Source organism: Benincasa hispida, chromosome 6 (genome assembly GCF_027475165.1).
Source record: "Benincasa hispida cultivar pf3 chromosome 6, pf3_genome.v1.1, whole genome shotgun sequence".
NCBI classification, from domain to species: Eukaryota; Viridiplantae; Streptophyta; class Magnoliopsida; order Cucurbitales; family Cucurbitaceae; genus Benincasa; species Benincasa hispida.
Genome location: NC_143483.1, coordinates 5,033,870 through 5,059,415, shown reverse-complemented (window position 1 = coordinate 5,059,415; position 25,546 = coordinate 5,033,870). Strand labels below are relative to the sequence as shown.

Here is a 25,546-nt window from a genome sequence, read left to right as displayed (position 1 = left end):
CTCCGCCTTCTAAGTATAAGAATTACTGACTACGGCTATTTATGATCTATCGTCTATGTATATGGCGAACGGGAACTCCAAAAATTCTGAACTCCCTTAACGAAGGTGGCCTTCGGTATTTATAGAGCTTCAGGGTGAAGAGCTTTTCTCTTAAATGATTGCAATGATGGGAAGTCATTAAATCTTTGTCTGATGCGCCGATTAATGGTCACTGAAAAGTTGAATGTACTTGCTACAGTGTGTCGTTAACGGCTTGTTAACTAAATTTGGATTTGACTGTCATCAGCTTTCTTTCCCATCATGATTTATTAAGCTTTCATCTTGATGCGCTGTCTTTATGCGGCCACCTTCTTGAGCAGATTTTTGCAGACATATACGATTGCATAGCTTTGCGGTCGCAATCTTCTAATGTGCTTGGGCGCCGAATTCCTTGGACTGCAATTTTCTTTGCATCAACGCATTTTCCTACACAAAATAAGAAAATTTAGCTGCTTTAATGCGATGGGTGCATGCAATCGCAATATTCTCAACTTAATGCTTTTGGACACGATTTTACATGTTTTTATCGTCGTATTCCCACATTATTTTATATTTTTGTGTTGTAATAACGTGCATTTCTGCCCGTTATCAGTTAATAGCAAGGTGAATAGGGGAAGTAGTTCATAGTAAGTGGGTGAAGGATATGTGTCAACATGTCCTACGATCTATTCCATTTGTTTGGACCATGAGATTCCTATGTTGTACCTGCTTGTCGACTTTATGCGATCTACACTAGTCATTTTACGACAACTATCCCCTCGGAGGGTTGTAACATAGGATTCGGAACAACTCAAACTCCAGGAATGGATAGGAATTCTTAGATTGATTCCAACCTTGACTTTCCAATTCGGTAGCATCGTTGGGGCCAACCTCTGAAGTCTGAAAAATGGAGGGTTACAGTTACAAAATTACTAACTGTTAGTAAGTTCTGACCGAAAACGGTAACTAAATGACTATAGGAATAAGAGTTATTCTAGAGATAGTACTTAGTCAAGAATGTCTTGCTTTAGTGAAGGAGTATTTGACCTCCACTTAGTAGCACTTATTCTAACTCACTATAGTATCACTGCAAATAAAATAATGAAATTTGAGTACATTATTACTTTGCTAAAATATGATTGGGTTTAAAATCAATTCACTAATAGAATTTGTTTATACTTTCAAAATGATTAATTCATTAATACAGTTGTTGGCTTCTGATAAACTTACTGGGGACAATTATGCTACATGAAAATCGAATCTGAATACAATACTGATAGATGATCTGAGGTTTGTTTTAACTGAGGAACGTCTTCCAATTCCTAGCTCAAACATGAATCGAACGGTTCGGGAAGCATATAATAGGTGGACAAAGGCGAATAAAAAAACTCGAGCCTGTATTCTTGCCAACATGTATGATGTTTTGGCGAAGAAACATGATAGCATGCATACCACTAAAGAGATTATGAAATCTCTACGGGGGATATTTGGACAACCATTCTTCTTCCTGAGACATGATGCTATCAAGTACGTTTACAATTGCCATATGAAAGAAGGGGCCTCTGTTAGAGAACATGTCCTGGATGTGATGGTCCATTTCAATATGGCAGAAGTAAACAGAGTTTTCATAGATGAGAAAAGTCAAGTTAGTTTTATTCTAGAGTCTCTTCCAAAGAACTTTTTCCAGTTCCGCACTAACGCGTTGATGAACAAAATATAATATAACTTGATTACTCTTCTCAACGAGCTTCAAGCTTTTCAGTCCATTTTGAGAACTAAGGGACAGAAAGCAGAGGTAAATGTTGCCAATACTGATAAAAGAATATCGTCCTCTAAGATAAAGTCGGACTCTACTTCTTCTTCCAAGAACAAAAGTGTTCAGATGAAAAAGAGTAAGAGGGAAAAGAAGGCTTCTAGTGGCTGCAAAGGCAAAGCTAAAGTTGCTTATAAAGGAAAATGTTTCTACTATAGTGAAAATGGGCATTGGAAGAGAAACTGCCCAAAATGCCTTGTGAATATTTGAGCGGAAAAAACAAAACAAGGAAATCAGTTTCTGAAAATTGCTTAAAGAAGAAGAGATAACACTCAAGGTTGTGAACCAGGGAGTCTATCTCAAAAAAATCAGTGGGAGCTCCTGAAGTTGGTTTCAAAAGATAGATCTATTATATTAGATAATGTACTTCTTGTTAATGTAGTGAAAATTTTTTATATCTATCTTTTGTAAGCAACAAATTGTATAAAAGTGTCCTTTTGTCATAAATGAAATGTTCATTAGCAAAAGAAATATTTTTATTTGTTCTACTATAAACCAGTTTCTATGTTAAAACCAACCAAGGCGAAGGCCATTTCAAATATTTAGATATTTAAACGGCTGAAAAACATAAGGCAAAGGTTTCTTCAAGTACTTATCTTTAGCAATTAAATTTGGTCACATAAGTCTTAATGGAATTAAGAAAAAGGTTAAAAGTGGTCATCTAAATAAGTTAGAAGAAAACATTTTAACACTATGTGTATCTTATCTTGGAGATAAGATGACCAAAAGATTTTTTTATAAGAAAAAAGTCTTAATAGCCAAGAAACCCTTAGAGCTCACACATTCAAACCTTTATGGTCTGATGTGAAGGAACTCTTATCAAAGAGAACCCATGAGCGAAATCATGATCGATCCAAATCCATTGTGACAAAATTAAAGGCATTCACAAACATACAAAACAGTTACGCATCTTCTAACAAATTATAGCATGCTTTCATAATAAATACAAAAAGGAACGAGAGACACACCTTTGAAGAACTCTTCTTTTATTGATCTCTCGCTCTCGTGAAGACTGGAACAATAACCTTTTGCGGTCACTTAGAGCGCCTACCCAATCTCTCGCTATCGCTTAGATCACGAACAATCTTCTCCATGAACAAGCAACCTCTTAGACACCACCACTCGACAACCTTGGTATTTTTGGAGTGAGAATCCAGGAGGTGTGGGCTCTGTTGGATTTGGTAGAGGGATGGAGGCAAACAACGATCGAACTATACGATCAAGCAAGCGAGAGAAATAACTGTCTATCGCATAGACTTTGTGTGCTTGATCGTTTAGTAAATCTCGCTAGGTACACGTTCGTTTAAAAAAACACACTTGATCCTTTAGAGAATCTCGCTTAGGACACGATCGTTTAGTAAATCACTTTATATGATTGTTTAGATAAAGGCGCTTACATGATCGTTTAGGCTGTTGCTTAGAAGGCTATCGTGTAGTCTTTCGTCAGCGAAATGATTAGTAATGCACTAATGAAGCGATCTTGACATAATGAAAATATTTTTCATTTTATTTGACATAATGAAAATAATTTTCATTTTATCCTTTAGTTATGAAAACTAAACATAACCTCTCACTTTCATGCACGATTAAAGGAGAAACTACCCACAATTATCATATAATTATTTTAATTATAAATAAATATAATAACTAAATTATCATATTATATTTATAACCTATAGTTTTAATATCACATCATATGTAACATTTAAACCATAGTTCCTTTCTTCTTTCTTTAATATAAATCATATTTATATCAATTCCTCCAATTAATGTATCTCATACATCATATCAATTATATCACATATAATTGAACCAGTTTAATCATATCATATATAATCAAACTCCCTCTTGTTAATTTGAACACTTCAAACTAACCCAAAATATGATTTTCAACTTGAATCTATTGAGCTACAAAGGGGACTTTATGGACCTATAGCTTGAAGCTCCAACGATAGGGAATAGTTGACTAAACTCTTTAATCATGAGATCCACCATCCGTTATCTGACGAGCACTCCACTAAAGACCGACAGTTGCACTCTTCTCACTATAAATATATTTTCGTGTCCATCGAATATAACCAGTCAACAGTACGATAATCCTTCACAGATCGCTCGTAAGTACAGCTGAGCCAATTTACTGTTTTGCCCCTGTAGTTACATCTAACTCCTTAAGTACCACTGATTCCTCTAATGAACAATACATCATAGTCCTACTATGAGTGAACATCTCTCGGGCCATGAGAAAGTGTCTAGCGCCACATCATTCAAGCCTCAGAATCAGCCCTTAAGGGAGCAATCTATCTACTTACTCCTGCTTCGGAGAATGAGTGAATTCCATCTTGTGTAGCTTTGTTCCCAGCTCCTCAATCAGACGAATCCCCAAAGTGATAGGTTTGAATCGGAAATCTCGCCACTCGCACCCATTCAAATTAAAGGACCGCCCTCATAGGCAGGAGTTCCCAACTCACTCAGGATTAAGGTCATGTTACCTATGGTCATCCTAGTGAAATGAAAGTCTTTGTCATGAATGGCATTATATAGCGAGGCTAAATACTTCGTGGTTCGGTCTTATACAAACTCCTTTGTATATAACACGCCCGCTCACATGTCTCCACATGAATAATCAGGATCAGATCATCTATAGCACTTTACAATACTTGTAACATCTACAAAGCAGGTCGTATCTGTAGTATCACTAGGATAAGGTTTCCCTCCTTTATCCATATACTACAGACCATTTAGGTTACCACTTAAGACATGATCCACTTGTATGTCTCCACATACATGCTTAAATTACAACGACAACCAGAGATCTTAGTTTATTGGTTTGTGGTTAATGCAAATAAAATATCTCATATTTCATAGACGGTAGTGAAGAAAATATCTCATATTACTACATCACAAGCATTTTTCCATACAGGTGTTTACAAACTACAAGACCCTACGAGAGTTTAGGACATCAACCCTAACACGATGAATGCCAAGGCACGAGGAAGTTATGAATATTTCATCGGTTTTATTGATGATTATTCAAAGTACAATTATATATACCTAGATCATAAGTTGAAAACACTTTGTTAGGTAACACAATTAAGATACTTCGATTAGATCGAGGTGGAGAGTACAGAAAATCGGAGATTTCCAGGACTATTTGATAGAATATGAAATCCAATGATAACTCTCTACACCTAGTGCCTTGGCAGAACGATGAATCAGGAAGAAAAGCAGAACCCTGTTAGACATGGTTTGGTTGTATGATGAGTTTTGCTTAATTGCCTAAATTATTTTGGGGATACAGACTATTATATACTCTTTTGAACAACATTCCTTTAAAAGTGTTTGTGAAACTCCATATGGGATGTGGATAGGTCATAAAAGCTATTTATGACAAGTAAAAGATGTTTATATATTTCAGAATTTTGGAAAGAACGACACATGTGTTAGTGTCAAATCCTAAGGTATTGGTGTTGGGGTTGATGCTCTAAATCTCATAGGGTCTTATAGTTTGTAAACATTGTTGAACAAACTCATTATGTATTTAATAAAATATATGATATTTTATTCATTTTCTATAAAATATATGATATTTTAGTTTCATTAACCATAAACCAATAAACTAACATCCAAGGTTATCTTTGTAACTTAAACATGTACATAGAGACATATGGGTGGATCATGTTTAATTGATAACCTAATGGTCTGTAGTAGATGGATAAGGCTGAATACCTTATCTTGGTGACACTACGAGTATGACCCGCTTTGTAGGTGTTACAATTGTTGTAAAGTGCTACAATTGATCTGATCCTGATCATTCATATATAGACATGCGAGTGGGGATATTCTATACAAAGGAGTTTGTATAAGACCAGACCACAAAATGTTTAGTTCTCATTATATAACGTCGTTCATAATAGAGACTTACATTTCACCAAGATGGTCATAGGTAACATGACTTGAATCCTGAGTGAGTTGTGAACTCCTTCCTATGAGGGCGGTCCTTTAATTTATATGGGTGAGAGTTGTCAGATTGTCGACTCAACAAGCCTATCATTTTGAGGATTCATCTGATTGGGGAGTTGGAAACACAGTTACACAAGATGAAATTCACTCCTTCCCCGAGGCAGGGGTAAGTAGATAAATTGCTCCCTTAAGGGCTGATTTCAGGTCTTGAACAATGTGGCGCCACACCCTCTCCTGGCCCGAGAGGGGTTTGGTCATAGTTGGACTATGATATATTGTTCATTAGAGGAATCAGTGGTACTTAAGGATTAGATGTAACTACAGGGGCAAAATGGTAATTTGGCCTAGTTGTACATACGAGCAATTTGTGGAGGGTCATCGTACGGTTGTTGGATATAGAAATATATTTGTAGTGTGAAGAGTGCAACTGTCGGTCTTTAGTGGAGTGCCCGACAGTTAACGGATGGTGATAATTTAATTAAAGAGTTTAATTAATTATTCATGTACCGTTGGAGCTTCAAGCTACAGGTCCATTAAGTCCCCTTGGTAGCTCAATAGGATTTGAGAGTCAGTTTTTGAATTAATTTGAATTGTTCAAATTAATAGAGGGATTTAATTATATATGATATAATTAAGTTGTTTCAATTATATGTGATATAATTGTCATAATGTATTTGATACATTATAGCTTAATGAGAGAAAATAAATATTTGAATGAGATTCAAATATAGTTTCTATGAATGTGATTCATAGTTGTTAAATTTAATATAAATGTGATTTATATTAAATGTCATATAAAAGAGAGAAGAAACTATAACTTTATTGTATGTGATACAATATTAAAACTATAGTTTTTGAAATAACATATAATTTATATATATATATATATATATATATATATATATATATATATATATATATATATATATAATATGATAAGTAAAGTTAGCTATCATATTTATATTTGTATTTGTATTATTATTATTTTAATAACAAGGGAAGGAGTTACAACTCTCTTCCCCTTTTTTCTCTCCACCACGTAAGTGTAGGTAGTTGTTTTTGGCAAGTAGAAAAAAAGATTTCTTCTTCTTTGGCAAAGTTTGTTGATCTAATGAGAAAGTGGGAAAAACAACAGAAGAGATGTGTGTGTGTTTTTTTTTTTTTTTTTAGTTTTGAGAACATTTTCAATCCTTCCTCCTCAATATTAAGTTTTCCCTCAAATCCAAAATAGCCAGAGCCCACCACTCCTAGGTTCTCACCCTGAGAATAACAAGGAAACATTTGTGGTAGTGTTTGTTCTTGTTCGAGGTTATTCTTGAAGAAAGTCTTCAAGGAGTTCGTGAATTGTTCGAGGGAATTCGTGAAGAAAGGTCTTCAAATGTGAGGTTTTTGAAACCATTTCTTTAGCATGCTGTAATTTATAATTAAATGCATATCATGTTTCATGTTTACTGTGAAATTTATATTCAATGAAAAAATTGAATTTGGTCGATCCGTTTCCGCTCAAGGTTCTTTCCCCATAGAGTTTCTTCACTAGCAACATATTTGCCGACTATTTAGAGGCATTTAATACACTATTCCATCTAAAATTATATATATATATAATACAATTAACTTATATTCTTACCTAAAATGATAATGAAATAAAAATATAAAAATGAATTTTACCTACCATTTAGTGGACGATGACCTGGGGCCTTTAACTTAACTTGTGATGCTATAATTTTAAATCTATCATAAGTCCATACTTGTAGTAGTATCAGTGGCCTCGATATTTCCAATGCTTGTGCATAGTAGCCTGATTGTCTATAAAGCCATGCAAGACAGGCACCACCCCACGAATACTACCAGCATGCTCGGAATCGGATAGTAGAGGGAGAAACATAAGATGTACTAGAGTGTACGACTTGTCAACGAACAAAAATTTCTCCAACAAGGTGCATAATGTATGCTCATGCATACCTATGTATGTTAATGTCGTCGGCATCTGGAGGCAATTCTGAAAATTGGGACGTTAACCACGGGATACTCAATTTTGAGCCTTTCAGATCATCTGGTAGACTACCCAATAGCTCGTCACAAATAGTTTTCCAATTATATTATAATGAACCTGTCAAAAGTTCTCCGTCCACTTGTAACCCAAACTGAATAGCAACATCCTGCATCGTAATTGTACATTCCCCACAAGGTAGGTGAAATGTATGGGTTTCTGGTCTCCAACGCTCTACTAAAGCAGTAATGAGGTGTCAATTAAGTTGGATAAATCCAATTTGTGCAACCCTCAAGAAAACCAACATGTCCAACGTAAGGAGCAATCCGTGGATCAAATGGGATAGTATGTTGTGCAGATGCCTCCCTTTTTCAACAACCCAAAACCACGGTAAAAGAACTATCTCATATCGATTGTGAACGATGGGTATTTTGTTAATATAGTTGCATAGACTTAGAAGGATCGGGCTTCATTACCTACAAAGTTTAGATTACATTACATAACAAATAAAGTTCCAATACACAAAGTTCCATTACATAAAAATAAAACTCCATTAAACAAAGTCATCATTCCATTAAGCAAAGTCATCAATGGCCCAAAAAATAAAAGTTACATTACACAAAAATAAAATTTCATTACATAAAAAATAAAAATAAAAAATAGATCTATGAATCAACCCAAATGAAAATTTATAAAGCATACACTTAAATCAGCCAAAATGAAAACAAAATAGTAGATCTAAAGAAGAAATTTCATATATTGGAACAAAAGGGTAGCCCAAATGTACAAACTTGGAAATAAATAAATAAATAAAACTTTTACCTAAGGCAGGTGGTAGATCAACTCACGATAGCGGAGTAGAATGGTAGCAACAAGAAGATCGAAGACAGAGGAGGGGGGAGAGAGGAGGCAGAGAAAGCGGCGGCACGACTGTGAGAGTGGAAGGAAGATGAAAAGTTTCGGATGGAGGAAGCGGGGAGGGGTCGTGGGATTTATTGGGACCATACACGACTTAGGTAATTGCGGACTCCATCCATAATTATATGGTCAACGACTATCCATATGGACAGTCGATGCACCAGGTCACTTTCACTTCATGGACTCTAAAGGAAGTCGTGTACCAGGTACACGGTTAAGGGGTAATTATGTACCGGGTACACAATTTTAAAATCTGTTTTTACCAATACTTTCAACCAAACCTATTTTTGTTAAAATAATAAAAAAATTTTAAAAAATAATTGTTTTAAAGCAATAAAATTAAATGTTCTAAAAAAAATGAGACATGGTGCGGATTTCGAAGAAGAAAAAGCATAAACCATAGAGTAAACCCCCAAACCAAACAGATGTGTTTGTTTACAATCCTTTCAGATAAAACTCCCAGAAAGAAAAAGGAAAAAGCAACAAAATTAGAAATGGGTGATTGTTTGCATTGGCAATTGTGGTAGTCACTCCACGTGTCCCCCACCTCTCTCATGCATATCACCACCTGTTATTGAATCCCGGCACTCAACAAATAGCCATTTTGATCTTTGACGCACACTTCACTTCACTGTTTCTTCCAAATTAGTTCCGTTTACGGAACTGGAATTGGAATTGGAATTGTAAAGAAAAGGATGGAGTTGATAAACTCGTTTTTGAATGTGGTGGTGCCACCGGCGAGTCTGGTGATGCTGGCTTTCTCCTGGCCGGCATTGTCCTTCATCAGTGCCTGTGAATGGATTTACAATTCCTTCAATACTGAAAATATGGAAGATAAAGTCGTCATTATCACTGGAGCTTCCTCTGGCATTGGAGAGGTTTTTCTTAATTCATTCTTTCATTCTGTTCTTTTCCTATATACCCTTTTTCCATTTCTTTTTATTTCGGTCGTCCATTAGAAGTTTGAGACGAATTTGATATTCGAACGAAAATAAAAATTAAATTCGCTAGAAGGAGGGCTTGAACCTCCGACCTTGTGGTTAACAGCCACACGCTCTAACCAACTGAGCTATTCCAGCATTTCTTGGTTGCTAGATCTGTTTTATTATTCTAAAATCATATTGTGTTGGTCCTGATTTCTCATGACAACTTTTAGTCCTGAAATTTAGTGGGTAATTTAGTCCCTGTGTTACTTATATTCCCTATTTAAAATTAAGTTTCGATTTTCGTTTCAAATAAGTTTAATTCTTGATCAATTGTAAAAGAAATTTCATTGAATCATACTCATATTCTTCAAGGTAGAAACTAGGCTATCAAAGTTCAGGGATTAAATGGTATGAAAATACCTCATTGACTAAAATTTTAACTTCAAATTTTTTAAGGTATCGATTTTTTGTAAATCCAAGTCAATTATAGGGTGATACGCATAAAAAAGAACTCTTGAGGACTTGGTTGAACAGTTGAGGGAGAGATAGATTCAAAATTTTGACTATTTTGTTAAGAAGAATGAATGCATCCTGATGTTTATGATGTTAAATGGAATGTGAAAGTGCAGCAAATAGCTTATGAGTATGCAAAAAGGAAGGCGAATCTGATGCTGGTGGCAAGGAGAGAGACCAGACTACGAATGATAAGTGAGAATGCTAGGTTCATGGGAGCTAAACGAGTTTTGATTATGGCTGCTGATGTTGTTAAAGAAGATGATTGTCGAAGATTTGTTTCTGAAACTGTTCATATCTTTGGACGAGGTTTGTATTCAATCTCCAAGACTCGTCCAAACTAAACTTAAGTACATAACAAATTTATTATTATTATTATTTATATCCCTTGTTCTTGTGCAGTGGATCATCTAGTAAATACTGCAAGTTTGGGACATACATTCTACTTTGAGGAAGTTACCGATACATCGATATTTCCCCATTTGATGGTATGATACTACGACCCCATAATGAAAGTCGAGACTCGAGAGTGAAGATGATGAGATGCTCCTAAAACCTTTGCCAAGCCTTCTAATTAGTATTTGGCTAATACTATCTCGTAATGCAGGATATAAACTTTTGGGGAAATGTGTATCCAACTCTGGTGGCTCTTCCATACCTACGACAAAGCAACGGTCGAGTCATTGTTAACGCATCGGTCGAGACCTGGTTGCCTCTGCCACGAATGAGTCTGTACTCTGTGAGTTTACAATTCTTCACTATAAATGATCTCTCTAGCAACTAGCAAACAGAACATATCCATTTTCAGATAAATTAGTCTCTATTAGATTTTTCGATTCATGGTCATTTGATGTTAAGAACAAACTGTCTTGATTTCGATTATAATAGGCTGCAAAAGCAGCACTGGTGAACTTCTATGAGACATTGAGGTTTGAAGTGAAAGATGATGTTGGGATAACAATTGCTACACATGGTTGGATTGGAAGTGAAATGACCAGAGGCAAGTTCATGGTAGAAGATGGTGCAGAAATGCAACGGAAGGAAGAAAGAGAGGTGAACGAATTAGCTCTTTAGTTTGGCCAATCTTCAAATAATGGATAAATGGTTCATTTTCGCATTTCAGGTGCATGTAGCTGGAGGCCCGATTGAGGAGTTTGCAAAGTTGATCGTGTCGGGGGCATGTCAGGGAAATATATACGTGAAGTATCCAAGCTGGTATGACGTCTTCCTGCTATATAGGATGTTTGCACCAAATGTCCTGAACTGGACATTCAGGTTGCTGCTTTCAGCTAACGGTTCAAGGAGGACGTCCCTTGTCGGGACGGGAATGCCTGTATATGAAGGCAATGCGAGTGGGAGGCCGCTTTTGGAAGGAGCGTCGCCTAGAAGACTGCTTCTTCCTGCTAATTCGCCACAAAGCAGCCTACAGGCCCAGAAGCTGGAATGAAAACCTTTCTTGCATAGAGAATCATAAGTGGTTACTACTGATTTTCTTATAAAATCTTGTATATGAATGTTTTGTTCTTTCGATTTGATCTGATTATGAGTTTAATAAACAGTACGTTTTTGAGTTCATCTGTAAACTTCAATAAAAGAATGGAACATTTGTTTTGCTTCAACAACAGCCATCTAATTTCTTGCTGTGTATGTGTATAGTATACAAGAACAGATATGATATTTCCCAACCAGAAAAGAATTGAACTTACATCTATTTGAAAGCATCTGAAACAGAATAAATGAAGTCCAAGAAACCAGTTCCCTTGAGAAGACCCTTACCAGTTAGGAGCTCAAAATCCAACAACAACAAGAAGCCAATCACTGCTGCCTTTCCATTTATCACTTCATTCTTTCCAGTGAAGCCAAACCCTTCAAGATCTTCATCAACCACCATTTTCACCTTGAACATAACACAAGGCAGAAGTTCAAGAACTGAAGAGAACTATGGGAAAGAAAGAGAGAGAGAGAGAGAAAACAGATTTGATTTGTCTCAGGGTCCAACATTCTCTAGTTACCTCGTCCACATTGACATCAGTTGCAGTTACACCAGGTTGAGCTTTCCCACTGAAGACAATCTCAGCAGATGAATCTGATATTACATTTCCTCTCATGTTGATATAGATGTTGTCTTCATCAGTTTTAACAGGGTATATGAAAAGCTTCCTTAAGGCTGGTGTGAGGACTCTGAGGACTGGGTTCTTTGGATACCATTCCTTGATGTCTCCAGTTTGGAGGTCAAATGTGCTATCTGTCGTTGGACAGACAATACAGCCATCCTGAGTAGGGAAAGAGTATGATCATTCAATGAAGTGTTCTAAATTTCAAGAATACATTAGACCTCATTACTGTTTGAAAAACTGAATGGTGATGAACATTCAGAACATTGGAGTCTTAACAGTCAATTTGAATGAGTAAACTACACACTTCCAGTCGTACAGTGTATCGTTTGCTGACTTAAAATACTCGAAAACCATTGTTGCAAGCCATAGAAAGGGATGTCATAAGTAAGTTGGTTCGAATACTTATAATGAAAGATGTAGTATATTAACTACATTTCATGGACATGTACCAAATTGATTTCTGTATAATATACAATATTTTGAGAAGTGAAAATACTTATTGAGAATGAAAACAATAAATATTTGCAAATCAATAAATGATAAGACTTACAAGTTGAGAATATTATCAATATTTTAAAAAATAGGATATGATCTATGGTACATAAATAAGGATCATGTAGGAGGTCTATTAGGTGAAATCAAGCTTGATCCACACTATATGTTGGGCTTGACCAATGGACAGTATCATCATTGTAAAGTAAAGGGAGGGATCTATTGTCCAAAACTCGACTAAAGCAGTAATGGCTTTTTGAGACTTAGTAACTTAGAAGGGGCATTGAAATAGTAGCTTAATGCCAATAACGAACATAATCTTTCTCTAGATCAGGAAAATATGTAGTAGCAAAACAATAATCAATGATTCAAGTGCGTGCAACTAACATATCCAAGTCTAGACAAAACACAGATTTCAAATAAGGAGCTCTTCGTTGAAATCAGAAAATTCTACAGTTTTTGTTGACAGTCACAAGAAAAGCAGAAATCAGAGGAAATGAAATTAACCTTAGTGAGCTTGGCATTGAGGAGACCTTCAGTGTAAGCACCTTCAGCAGGGGACCGATTCTCAATAGCAAAAATCTTATCCTTATACCAAAGAAGCAAAATAGTTTCACCGCCCTGAATAATCACGCGCCGCTCCCCTCTGGGCAGCGCCGACAACGGAACCACCGGCACCCAGTTACCAGACGCGGAGGATTCCTCGGCCACCGAGATCTCGGAGGCTTTGCAGGAGATTTTGCGGGAAGCGGGCGGAGGAGAAGCGAAAAGGGAGCGGTGAATGGCGGGTTTCAGAAGGGGCAGGGCGGCGGTGCATGGTGCAGAGATGGGGTGGGTCCGGCGGAATGTGGGGGCAAAATGGGAAGTGAGATTAGTGGAATTGACGGCCATTGGAAGGAGGAAGTAGAAGAGAAATGGAGAGGGAGAGTGATGGTGAGAGAAGAAGCAGGGGAGGAGAGAGAGAGAGGGATTTAGAGAGAGAAAATGGAGGATTTTCCATTGGCCACATGAAATGGATAACAAAAGGGTCAATGAAAAAGGAGAGCCAGTAATGAGAGGAATGGCAATGTGACTATGTGCACCATATTCTTATACGTTATGTAATTGGTTTCACATGGGCCCCCAAGTTTTATTCTTCATTCAACATTTTTAGTTCCACGTCTACCATAAAACTAGGGTAGTCATTCAAACTGCAAAAATTTCTAAAATCGAATCGAATCAAATCGAAAATTCAATAAAATCAAAAAATGCAGTTCGTTTGAAAAAATTTTGAAACCAAATTAATTGGGTTCGGTTCAATTTCACTTTCGAAAACCGAATTTGAAACCGAACCGTTTTTAACTAATATATATATTTATTTATTTATATATTTAAAAAAAGAGTAAAATCGAACCGCTTTTAATTTAAAAAACAAAACTGAATTTAAAACCAAACCGAACCGAACCGTTTTTAATTAAAAAAATATAACATGGATTTTTTAAAAGTGTCAAAACCAAATTTGAAACCGAACCGAACCATTTTTAACTAATATATATATTTAAAGAAAAAGTAAAACCGAATCATTTTTAATTTAAAGAACAAAATCGATTTAGAACCGAACCGAATCGAACCATTTTTTAATTAAAAAATAATATAACATGGATATTTTAAAATGCCAAAACCGAATTTGAATACCGCATATATGTGATTCGATTTGAACCAATAAACCGGTTCGGTTCGGTTCAATTCGCTTTGACCACCAAACCAAATCGAACCGAACCGTTTCCACCCCTACTTAAAACCATCATATTTAGTTTTCACGATTATTTTATTTTGATCTCTAAACTTCAAAACATAAAAATGTACTCAATATAAGGTTGTTAAATTATATCTTTAATTTCAAAGTAATATCATGAGTCTCGTCAATGTTTTAGGACTGAAACCGTTGTGTGTGGTACTGAATGTTTGTTTATAGAATTGGAACTATAATTGTCTAAGCAAACCGAAGGAAATCAAACTATGTAAACATGTGTTTTAAATAAGACATGTTTCATCATATCTAAGATGATTGCATTATTTATTGGGTTTGCCATCGCACTAGTCATTACTAGAGAATGTTGATTAAAATATTAAAGAATTACTAAACATTTTTTAATCTAATAAGGACATGTGCATAGTTTTATTTTAAAGTAGAATGTGATAGGGTTTTTTTTTCTAAATAATTTCAAAATTTATGCACGACAGGAAATTGATAAATTTTTAGAGAAAAATGACAATTGAGTTATTTTTTTTAAAAAAAATGTGAATATTGTTGAAATTATTTAATAGTTAATTTGTGTATTTGCCAAAATTTCTATGTGCACAACTTTAATTTGGTGAAAATATTGATGAGTTTATTAAGATTTCTACGCTGTCTTCAACTAAAATTAGTTGGTACAAAATCTAACCGATGATAAAATTTACTACTTTTGTTTGAATTTAGAGTCACGTGATGAAATCGAAAGTTTTATTTATGGAGTATTTGAAGCTCTAACTTGGAATGGATTGAGGTGGTTATAATAGCCCATCCAATGTTTAAAGTAAGTAGTAAGAAAACGGAGATATGGGTTATTTTAACCCTCTGTTTCACAATGGTTAATAAAACAACTTTCCCTTCATCAACTGTTTATAATGACTCCACTCCATCAGGACCACCTTCACTCAGACGATTACCTCTAGCGACTAGCTCCTGCGATCACCTAGCTACCAATAATAATAATAATAATAATAATAATAATAACAATAAAAGATAACAATTACAAGCGCACTTTTGGTCTTCTTCTCTACCTCTTCATGCCACTTGGTTCTTTGTCGCCACATCTTCCCCCTTACTTCATCCTCCTTGCTCTCCTTACCCTTCTATTGTAGAGAGCAGTTGACAAAGCTAAGGGAGCCTCCTTGGTTGGAGTAGAGTTACTCATGGAGGGGTGGAGAATCTCCATCTAGCTTAGTTTGTTTTATTCTTCATCTGACCAATTTTGTCATTTAAAACAATTTCTTATAAGTTGGTCATTTGATTTTTATATATTACAAGTCATTTATTAAAAAAATATAACAAATTAGTAAAAGTTCCTTGGTACATTAAAAAAGATTTTCTTTTGCTATATTTAAGAATATTTTTAATAATTTTATCATTTAAAATAATTTCACAACAAATTACATATTTTCTATTAAAAGAATGTAAACATGACGTTAATTAGTAACCCTAAAACTCCATCTCATTATGACTAGGAAGATTAAACCGCACTCACCGACCACCCACACAAGCCTTCAATACGACGTCTCTTCCATAACTCCAAATCACCAAACTGTGAGCCAAGAAATAGAAGGGAGATGGAAGAAGACAGGATTAGCCTCTTACCAGATGACATTCTCCATCACATTCTTTCCTCAATGGATGCTCATATACTCATCAAAACTACTTTATTATTATCAAAAAGATGGACAAATCTTTGGACTTCAATCCCAACTTTACTCTTCGACTTTCCCTCCTTCTCATGCCCTCATTCGAATCATCGAAGGGAAAGATGCTTCCGCCGTTTCATTAAACGGGTTTTATCCTATCGCCGTATTCATCTAACTCCACTCTCTAAGGTCAACAAAATAACTCTGTTTTTCGCCACCGAGCCCTTTGGTTGTCGTTCCAACTCCGAAGAATTCTGGGATACACGAAGATTCGAGAAGGAAGACCAAATACTTTTCAAACTCTTGTTTTACTTCGCAGCATTGAACAATGTCGAAGATTTCTCCATCCATGGCGGAGATTTGGATTTTTCAAATTGGTGTCGCCATTTTACGACATGTCGTTCCCTAAAGCTCTCAGGGTATTTCGAAGGCATATGGGTTCCTCATGGTTTTGAATTCTTGAGGTCTCTCGAGATTAAAAACTTTTATCCACATTCTTATTTTGAAGAACTTGAAGAAGGAATGTTACCCGATTACCCACTTCTCGAACGTTTGATTCTCCGAGGTTCTTGTTTTGAATATCTGGACATCTGTGCCCCAAAACTTGAATACTTGGAATTGGGAACTCTGTCTTGTCGTGAATATAGATTCGGCTCCGAGATCTTTTTGTGTACTCCCAATCTGACATTTGTGAAACTAGATAATGTTGTACCGTATTTGAGCTTTACTGATGATTTTCTCTCTTTACAAAAAGTTGAGTTTGATCTCGATTATGAAATATCAATTTTTGATGGTGATGAGGTGAAGAAAGAAGTTGTGGAAAATCTAACAAGTGTGTTTAATCTACTTGGAAAGGCAAATTCAATAGTGATTAATTCTCTTGCTGTGGAGGTACTTATTCAAATATATGTTGTTTGGTAGCGTTGTATATCTGTATAAATTGTTGTTTAATTTATAACTTTTTTGTTTCAGGAGCTTTCGAAGTTTGTTATCATTCCTTCTTCAACTAAAGATGAAGGCTTCATGTTTGAGAAATTGAGGGAGTTGAGGGTGAGAGAGGGAGGCATTTGTGATCGTGATATTGAAAGGTCAAATGAAATCTTGAACTGCTGGCTAAACAACAGCCCTTCTATGGAGACATGGTATGTTCAGGAGCTTTTGGAATATGGATGTGTTAAATCACTACTTTATACTAGGATTTAAGTTCATTGCTTTTGCTACTTTTTCTAAGGTTTTTGGATGTTAGGTTTTGAATACTTGGAGCTGGTTCGGTTTGAACTTTAGCTGAAACCACACTCCAATTGCTTGTTTTGTATGTATGTGTTTGTCTAGAAAGAGAAATTTGTGTTGGTCCGACTTAAACTCCCATCTATCGATGCTTTTGATTTCATAACTTTCCAACTCTTGATTTAAGTGATCTGAAAACCATTTGAAAATAAGGGTTTGAATGGCAAAAAAAAAAAAAAAATGTTATATTTCACGTTTTAAGTGTTAAGTGTTGTTACATATTTGTTTAAGTTCTTAGTCCCATATTCTCAGTGTGAATTTTGTGATAGTTTTGTTAACATTAAGACTAGTATATTTAACTCAAGAGATTGGTTTAAATTAATAAGATAAATCCTAAACTCGACAAAGGAAATAACATAAATGATGTGGAGGACAATGCAAACACAAATTTGTCAAGCATACTCTACTCATCCATTTAGGGTATCCACCAAACCGAACTTTTTGGAAAATTTAGCTTATAATTACGAGTATAAATATAAACTACATTGAAGATGAATCCATATGTACATAAAGAATGTATAGTGAAATATAACAACAAAACAAAATGAAATATGATAACAAAATTTGGAAATCAATGTAATCAAACCTTGTGATAGTTTCTACACTCTAGAAGGATGTAGATCAACGTTTATCTAGGAGAATAATTTACAATTCTATCCCACGGAATTGACCTAAAAGCATTGATTTTAGAGGATCTTTCATTTGTGAAGGGCTAAAAGTTTTTTTTTTTTTTTTTTGTCGGAAATTGATCTCAAGGCTTGATTTCTCCATAAGCATGAATTTGGACACTTATCTAGGCTTGAGGGAATGGGTGTAGTTATCAAAATGCATGCTATATTCAACGTGTTTTTATTATTGTCAAATTACTATAAAAGAATATTATTAAATAATATGAATTGGTTGTGGAAGATGATCATCGGAATTGGCCGCTGAAGAGAGTTGTCGGAGCTAGTGCCAAAATAGGGAGTTAGGTGATCTTCATTGGAGTTGGATGCCAAAGTGATTGTCGAGTTGGCCACCAAAGTTGGTCGTGTAGGTGACCGTCGGCATTGGTCATCGGAAGTGGTTGTTGCCGAAATCTAACATTAAATGTGGTTTTCGCTAGAATTGACTGTCAGACTCATTGTATTTTGTCGTGGGTGGTGGAGCTATTGAAAACCAAAGACTAAAATATTATTGGGGCAAATATTGATGAGTCAAATTTACAGATATATCACAGAAATTCATAAAAACCACGAATCTGCTAAGAAAAACCACGAATATCACATATATGGTAGGTAATGAAATAATGAAATAATAGATAATAATTAAGACCGAAAAATTATTATGAACCAAATATTTCATTAACAAAAGTCTATTCATGCAAAATAAAGGTCACATACAAGGTTCAATAATAAAAGATGATCTAAGAGTTACCAATCCAACATTTAGTGTAATTGATTTGATATGACAATATTGCTCCCAAGTCATTGTATGTTAAAAATTTTCTAACATTTTGAAAGTATATCATCAATGAGTTTCAACGTCAACCTAAATGTTGCCAAAAGAAGGATACCTTGGATCGGTCTAAAGAATGTAAATAACATAGAGGCTCTAAGTTTGAGTCTTCATATCTTTTATGGGAAAGTTGTGGTTCCCATCTATAGATTCATGTATTAAACACATCATTATATCCACAGGAACCATAATCACTTGAATGACTATAGTTACTATGAATTCAATCATTATTACTATTTTATAGACATATATTGGCCATGTCCATATTGAACGGTCCAAACTCATCCCCTTCATACTTGAAAGAATTGAATCAACATTGATTTGAGCATCATCATAGGTAGATCTTCAACAAATGAAAGATTTTCCAAGTGCTCCAATTTCTGCTCCACTGACTCTTTGACCACGGTCGGAGTCTTGTGCGACATGCATGAATTGAGATTCTCTAATGAATGGACTAATTTCTAGTCCATCAACTTTATGACCATGGTTGAAATTTTTTTTGTGGTTTTTCCAAATTCAATTTCTTTGAAAATGAAAATTTTGGATTGAAAATTGAAAAAATTTAGAAATAGGAAAATATAACAATTGGACAAGCTTGATATTGGAAAAAAAATAAAAAAAATAAAGCTATACATAGAGATAATTAGACGACAAAAATAGACGAGATATCTATGATATTTCTACTATATTGACAAAAATATTCATAATATATCAACACAATATCCGTGATTTTGTTGAACTGTAAAAAATGTTATTCCAAAAAAATATGTTAAAGTTATATAGCAAAATTTGGAGAAAAAAGATCTTGCCTTCCAATATTTCTATGGAACATGTGATTTGATGGATATATAATAGATATATTGCGAGTATATCAAGATTTTTTAAAAAACAAGGGTTAAAATAATCATTACATTATTTTATAGCCCACCTAGGCTAAGTTGAGTGTGAGGTCCAATCACTCCCCTATAGAATCAATTTTATGAAGCCAAATCAAATCCCAGTAGAATCTCGATAGCAGCTCGAATCAATTTAGTATCTGAACCACTGGCATTGGCTGTTGATGACCTCTCCCACGCATCCCAAGCATCTTCCTGATGTCAAGAAAATTTAAAATTTAAACCGCACCCACCCATAGTTTGATTCTTTGAAGCTCTCCGGATACTTTGTGGAGACATGGTATGTTCAGGAGCTTTTGGAATATGGATGTATTAAATCACTACTTTGTATTAGGATTTAAGTTTATAAGATAAATCTTAAAGGTAATGCAAATATAACTTTGTCAAGCATATTCATCCTTTTAGAGTATCAACCAAACAGAACGTCTCGTAGAATTAAGCTCATAATTACGAATATAAATTTAAGCTACATTGAAAATGAATGAAATATAACAACACAACAAAATGCAAGATAGTAACAAAATTTGGAAATTAATGTATTCAAATCTTGTGACAAGCTTTACACTCTCTAAGGATATTGATCAACCTCTTTCAAGGAGAATAACTTACAACTATATCTCACGAAGTTGACCTAAAAACATTGACTTTAGAGGAACTTTCTCTCTTGAAGTGCTAAAAGTTTTCTTCTTGATTGAGAGTATGGAAATTTATCTCGAGGCTTGATTTTCCCAAAAGCATGAATTAGGACACTTACGAATGGAGTAGTTGTCGAATTGCATGTCCAGACTTGATTTGACACTTGTTATATTCAGAATATTTCTAATATTGTTAAATTACTATAAAAGAATATTATTAAATAATACGAACTGATTTATTATAGAAGAGAGTTGTTGAGCTAGTTGCCAAAATAGGGAGTTGAGATAGAGATGTTCATTTAACCAATTGGGCCAAAGACCCCATGAGGACCTGCCCTAAACAGAACGAAGAAGCTCTCATTAGAAGTAGGGAGAATTTTATGTCCACTGGCAAGAAGTAAATTACATTCTCCACCCACCTTATATATATATATATATAAAAATTCATCCATTAAAATTATAAAACTCAACTTACTAAAAAAACTATAAAATTAACTCACTGTGAGAGTTTTATATATAAACTCAAAGTGAGTTTATACTAAATTGACTGTAAGTTTATATATATAGCTTTTTTAATACAACATATGTATTAAATTGAAATTAGAATATGTTATTGTAATATTTAAAAATGATATAAATTAATCATTTTAAATATATCTTTTGTCACATATGAGTGAGAAATTTAACCATTTAATTAAACCTTTTCATATTAAGTCAATTTTTTCTAAAAAAAAATCAAAGGAGAAAAAAATTTAAATGACCTAGTGAAAATTGTATTATACCTACTATTAAAAAGTGACATTTAATCCTATACATCATGTATCAATCAACTACCGATGAAAAGAGGTTGTATTTAAATGACCTAGTGAAAAATTGAGATTGGTTTCAAGTGTGGTGGAAAAATCCTGCCAATGTGTATTATTTATGCACTGAAAACCAGCAAACTACTAAGGAAAGGTTGCACAACATATTTGACACATCTTGATATTCATATTAGTTAATTGAAACTTGAAAGATATATCAGTTGTGCTAAATGATTTACTTGGCAAATGATATATCAAGCCTAGTGTATCACTATGAACTATGAAGTATAGATACAAATACAACTATACGATACGAATACGATCGAATACGACGATTCGTCAATTTCTAAAAACCTAAGATACGGAGACGTCTAAGGATGCGTCATTTTTTATATATTTTTTTAATATATATACTTCTAAAAAACGAGGATACTGATACGTTGAAAATACATTTTATTTTTCTTAAAAAAAAATCTAGGATATACATAAATTTAGCATACAAGTTAATAACAATAGCATAAAATAGAATACAAACACTGAAATACAATACAAAAAAAAAAAAAAACATTTAAGATCTTGAAGTACAATAGTTAATAAAAATGCAATAGAAAAGTGATTCATATTACAAAGAAGAAGAAGATTAGAGAGAGAAATATAAAGGTGAACGAAGAACTTATTCATTGAATTGTTGAAGATATTTAAATGGTTTATATTTTGGTCAATTTTGTGGGGATTCAAATGTGAAGATGGAAATTAGATGATTCTAGTCTTAGAGTTTGGTCTGTTATTTTTTTTTTTTCCTTTTAGTTTTGAACTCAAATAGTGAGTTTTTTTAAATAAGCTGCCTAGTTTTAGATTGAGAAAAATTAGATGAGTTGTCTTTTTTCTTTAAAAAAATACGCGTAGAAATAGACACGTCAAATCACGTGTCAGATACGTAGCTGTAAGTATTGGTATCCAATACGTGTTTGATACGGATTCTTTGTCTCACATAAAGTATCTCTACTTCATACTATGGAGTGGCGATGATGATTCCTTGAGATTGTGCATTGACCCCATCAAATTTGAAATATATGTTACCTTAAATAGATGAGTTATTTCATTTTAAGGATACCTTAATATTCTCTAAGTTCATTTTACATTCGAAATATCATCAACTAAAAACAAGCATATTACCCTAACATTTATATCATGGGCACTAGGCATTCTAAGTCATGCCATATGGGCTAACTAATATATTAGTTCGATCATTTTAAATGCATGGATTAATTACAAATAAAATGAAAAATAACAAAAATAAACATATTGACAAAATACAAGAAAATATTTATAATTATTAACATAATTTGAGGGAAAATATATATTTTCATTCATGTTGAGTCATTTTTAGAAAACATCTCTCATGAAGTGTTAATAATCCAATTCAACTTTGATCAGATTTTTGAGTCGTCGAGTTTTTTTGAACACGCCTAGTACTTATAGTTTCTAAATTAAAATAACAATAAAAAAAATTAATGTATTCATATTTTCTAACATTTTAACTTTTAATTTTGAAATTGTTTTTAAAAAACTTTAAGAAATATTTGTTAAAATAAAAAAATTAGAATTGATACGAAAATGACGCGTAAAACAAAAAAGTATTTTCGATAATTTTTACCATTTATTTTTATATAAAAAGATAGAAACTATTATTGTAAAATTACATAAAAGTAGCAAAATATTGTCATTGCTCGGATCCTCAAAGCACATATGCTACCACTGTACTAATGGAAATATGCGTGTTTTACGGAAACAAAAAAACCGATTTAAAAATGACCTTTTTTGTTTTTCAATTTTCTTTGACAATTTTAAAAATATTTTTAAAATTTTAAAAACAAAAAAACTCAATTACTTACCAAAATATTCATTTTAAAAAACTAAAAACTAAAATTCAAAAACTAATAACTTATTGGTTATCAAACAACCCATAACACCCCGCTTTATAACAATTTTATTTTCAATTTTTGAAAATATATTTTTGGTTTTTAGTTTTTAAAAAACAAAATCATACTTATTTGGTAGCTGTTTTTGGTTTTTCGTTTTTAAAAAATAAAAAATAGAAAACCTATTTGGTAATTGTTTTTAGTTTTTGTTATTAAAAAAACAAAAAAAAAACATGTTTTGTTGTTTTCTGTTTTCTAAAAATTGAATATGGAAAAATATATTTGTTAATTAAGTTTTTGCTTTTTATTTTTAAAAATTTGAAATATATTTTGATGACGTTTTTAGTTTAGTTTAGTTTTTTTTTAATAAAAGTAAATCAAATTTCCTTTTCTTTCTGCAATATTTTTCATTTGAGAGAGGCGCAATATGTTCTAGGGATCCATATCATTCGGGATCGTAAGAACAAGAGGTTAGCCTTGTCTCAAGCATCGTACATTAATCAAATGTTGGTCAGGTACAGAATGCAGGATTCCCAGAGGAGTTTGTTACCCTTCAGGCATGGAATCGTTTTGTCTAAAGATCAATGTCCTAAGACACCTCAAGAGGTTAAGGAGATGAGACATATTCTCTATGCTTCAGTTGTTGGAAGCTTAATGTATGCAATGTTATGTATCAGACCTGACATTTGCTATGCAGTAAGGATTGTCAGTCGTTATTAGTCCAATCTAGGATTAGATCATCGGACGGTCAAGACGATCCTCAATTATCTTTAGAGAATGAGGGACTACATGCGCGTGTATGGAGATAAGGATTCAATCTTTATAGGATACATAGACTCTAACTTTCAAACTGATAAAGATTCTCGTAAATCAACCTTAGGGTCAGTGTTCACTCTGAATGGAGGGGCTATAGTGTGGCGAAGCATCAAGCAAGGATGCATCACGGACTCCACTATGGAAGCCGAATATGTAGCTGCTTGTGAAGTAGCTAAGAAGGTTGTTTGGCTGAGGAAATTCCTTACAGATTTGGAAGTTGTTCCAAATATGTCTCTGTCGATTACTCTATATTGTGATAACAGCAAGGATGTGGAAAATTCGAAGGAACCTCGGAGTCATCGTAGAGGCAAGCATATAGAATGTAAATATCACTTGATTAGGAAGATTGTGCATCGCGGTGATGTGATAGTCACGAAGATCGCGTCAGAGCACAACGTTGCTGATCCGTTTACAAAGGCTCTCATGGCTAACGTGTTCGAGGGTCATCTAGAGAGTCTGGGTCTATGGGACATGCGACATCTTGTCTAGGGCAAGTGGAAGATGATACTTGGGTAATAGAGTATGCCCTAGTTTATTGTATATTATACTTGTATTTTTCTTGTATTGTACATCAGTCTCCCGAAGCATTAGGATATGTGGGAGATTGTTGGGGTTGGTGTCCTAATTCTCCCGGAGTCTCGTAATTTGTAAACATTGTACACATTGTTATGAATAAAATAAGAGTTATTTTATTTTTCATTTACTCATATCCAATAAACAAAACTCCATGGTTATTGTATGTAAGCTTAAGCATGTATATGAGATATACAAGTGGATAATGCCTTAAGTAATAACCTAAAAGATCTGTAGTATACAGATTAAGGAGGGATATCTTATCCTGGTGACACTACGGATACGACCTGCTTTGTAGAGGTTAAGTGTTGTGAAGTACTACAGATGGTTGTTCCTGACCATTCATATGGAGACATGCGAGTGGGGGTGTCCTATACAAAGAGTTTGTATAAGACCGGACCACGAGATGATTCATCTCTTTATGTAATGCCGTTGATACTTGAGACCTATATCTCACCTAAACGACCATAGGTGACATGACCTTAATCCTAAGTATTTTGGGAACTCATGCCTTTGAAGGCGGTCCTTTGATTAGTATGGGTGAGAGTGGCCAAATTGCCAACTCAACAAGCCTACCTTTTTAGGGATTTGTCTAATTGGGGAGTTGAAAACTCAGTTACACAAGATGGAATTCACTCCTTTCCCGAAGCAGGGATAAGTAGATAGATTGCTCCCTTAAGGGCTGATTCTGGTTCTTGAACATAATGGCCACAACCTTTCTTTGGAAGAGAGGACTCAGTCATAGTAGAACTATGACTTATGTTCATTATAGGAATCAGTGGTACTTAAGGAGTTAGATGTAACTATAGGGTCAAAACGATAAATTAGTCCAGCTGTACTTACGAGCAATCTGTGAAGGGTTATCACACTGTTGATTGGTTGAGATGGACACAGAAATATATCTGTAGTGAGAAGAGTGCAACTATCGGTCTTTAGTGGAGTGCCCG

At 34.2% G+C, this 25,546-nt stretch overlaps 3 protein-coding genes and 1 non-coding gene across 4 annotated transcripts; 2 read left to right on the top strand and 2 right to left on the bottom strand.

Moving 5' to 3' along the window:
• The first annotated feature begins 9,234 nt into the window (after nucleotides 1-9,234).
• On the top strand, nucleotides 9,235-11,585 carry HSD5 (hydroxysteroid dehydrogenase 5). The gene is made up of 6 exons (XM_039035346.2): nucleotides 9,235-9,577; nucleotides 10,255-10,447; nucleotides 10,541-10,626; nucleotides 10,746-10,877; nucleotides 11,027-11,191; nucleotides 11,262-11,585. Exons 1-6 carry the CDS (start codon nucleotides 9,395-9,397, stop codon nucleotides 11,583-11,585), a joined length of 1,083 nt encoding a protein of 360 aa, XP_038891274.2. The 5' UTR covers nucleotides 9,235-9,394.
• Nucleotides 9,705-9,778, bottom strand: TRNAN-GUU (transfer RNA asparagine (anticodon GUU)). Its single transcript has one exon. It is a non-coding gene; the product is annotated as a tRNA-Asn (tRNA).
• Nucleotides 11,586-11,742: 157 nt separating the features above from the next.
• Nucleotides 11,743-13,810, bottom strand: LOC120080616 (Rieske (2Fe-2S) domain-containing protein). Its single transcript, XM_039035347.2, has 3 exons — nucleotides 13,255-13,810; nucleotides 12,151-12,411; nucleotides 11,743-12,035 (listed from the first exon to the last, which is right to left on the bottom strand). The coding sequence occupies exons 1-3, from the start codon at nucleotides 13,636-13,638 to the stop codon at nucleotides 11,847-11,849; spliced, it is 834 nt and encodes a 277-aa protein (XP_038891275.1). The 5' UTR covers nucleotides 13,639-13,810; the 3' UTR covers nucleotides 11,743-11,846.
• Nucleotides 13,811-16,024: 2,214 nt separating this feature from the next.
• On the top strand, nucleotides 16,025-17,550 carry LOC150035373 (F-box/LRR-repeat protein At3g26922-like). Its single transcript, XM_090314999.1, has 2 exons — nucleotides 16,025-17,061; nucleotides 17,143-17,550. Exons 1-2 carry the CDS (start codon nucleotides 16,099-16,101, stop codon nucleotides 17,371-17,373), a joined length of 1,194 nt encoding a protein of 397 aa, XP_090171125.1. The 5' UTR covers nucleotides 16,025-16,098; the 3' UTR covers nucleotides 17,374-17,550.
• The last annotated feature ends 7,996 nt before the right edge of the window (nucleotides 17,551-25,546 follow it).

What these genes read in the sequence shown, in the direction of transcription:
- HSD5 (XM_039035346.2), top strand. Translation starts at nt 9,395, where the DNA reads ATGGAGTTGATAAACTCGTTTTTGAATGTGGTGGTGCCACCGGCGAGT. An exon ending in TGTTCATATCTTTGGACGAG is followed by an intron (nt 10,448 to 10,540) that starts GTTTGTATTCAA and finishes GTTCTTGTGCAG; the next exon opens with TGGATCATCTAGTAAATACT. An exon ending in CACGAATGAGTCTGTACTCT is followed by an intron (nt 10,878 to 11,026) that starts GTGAGTTTACAA and finishes CGATTATAATAG; the next exon opens with GCTGCAAAAGCAGCACTGGT.
- LOC120080616 (XM_039035347.2), bottom strand. Translation starts at nt 13,638, where the DNA reads ATGGCCGTCAATTCCACTAATCTCACTTCCCATTTTGCCCCCACATTC. An exon ending in TCAATGCCAAGCTCACTAAG is followed by an intron (nt 12,412 to 13,254) that starts GTTAATTTCATT and finishes TTCCCTACTCAG; the next exon opens with GATGGCTGTATTGTCTGTCC. An exon ending in CTGATGTCAATGTGGACGAG is followed by an intron (nt 12,036 to 12,150) that starts GTAACTAGAGAA and finishes GTTATGTTCAAG; the next exon opens with GTGAAAATGGTGGTTGATGA.
- LOC150035373 (XM_090314999.1), top strand. Translation starts at nt 16,099, where the DNA reads ATGGAAGAAGACAGGATTAGCCTCTTACCAGATGACATTCTCCATCAC. An exon ending in TTAATTCTCTTGCTGTGGAG is followed by an intron (nt 17,062 to 17,142) that starts GTACTTATTCAA and finishes TTTTTGTTTCAG; the next exon opens with GAGCTTTCGAAGTTTGTTAT.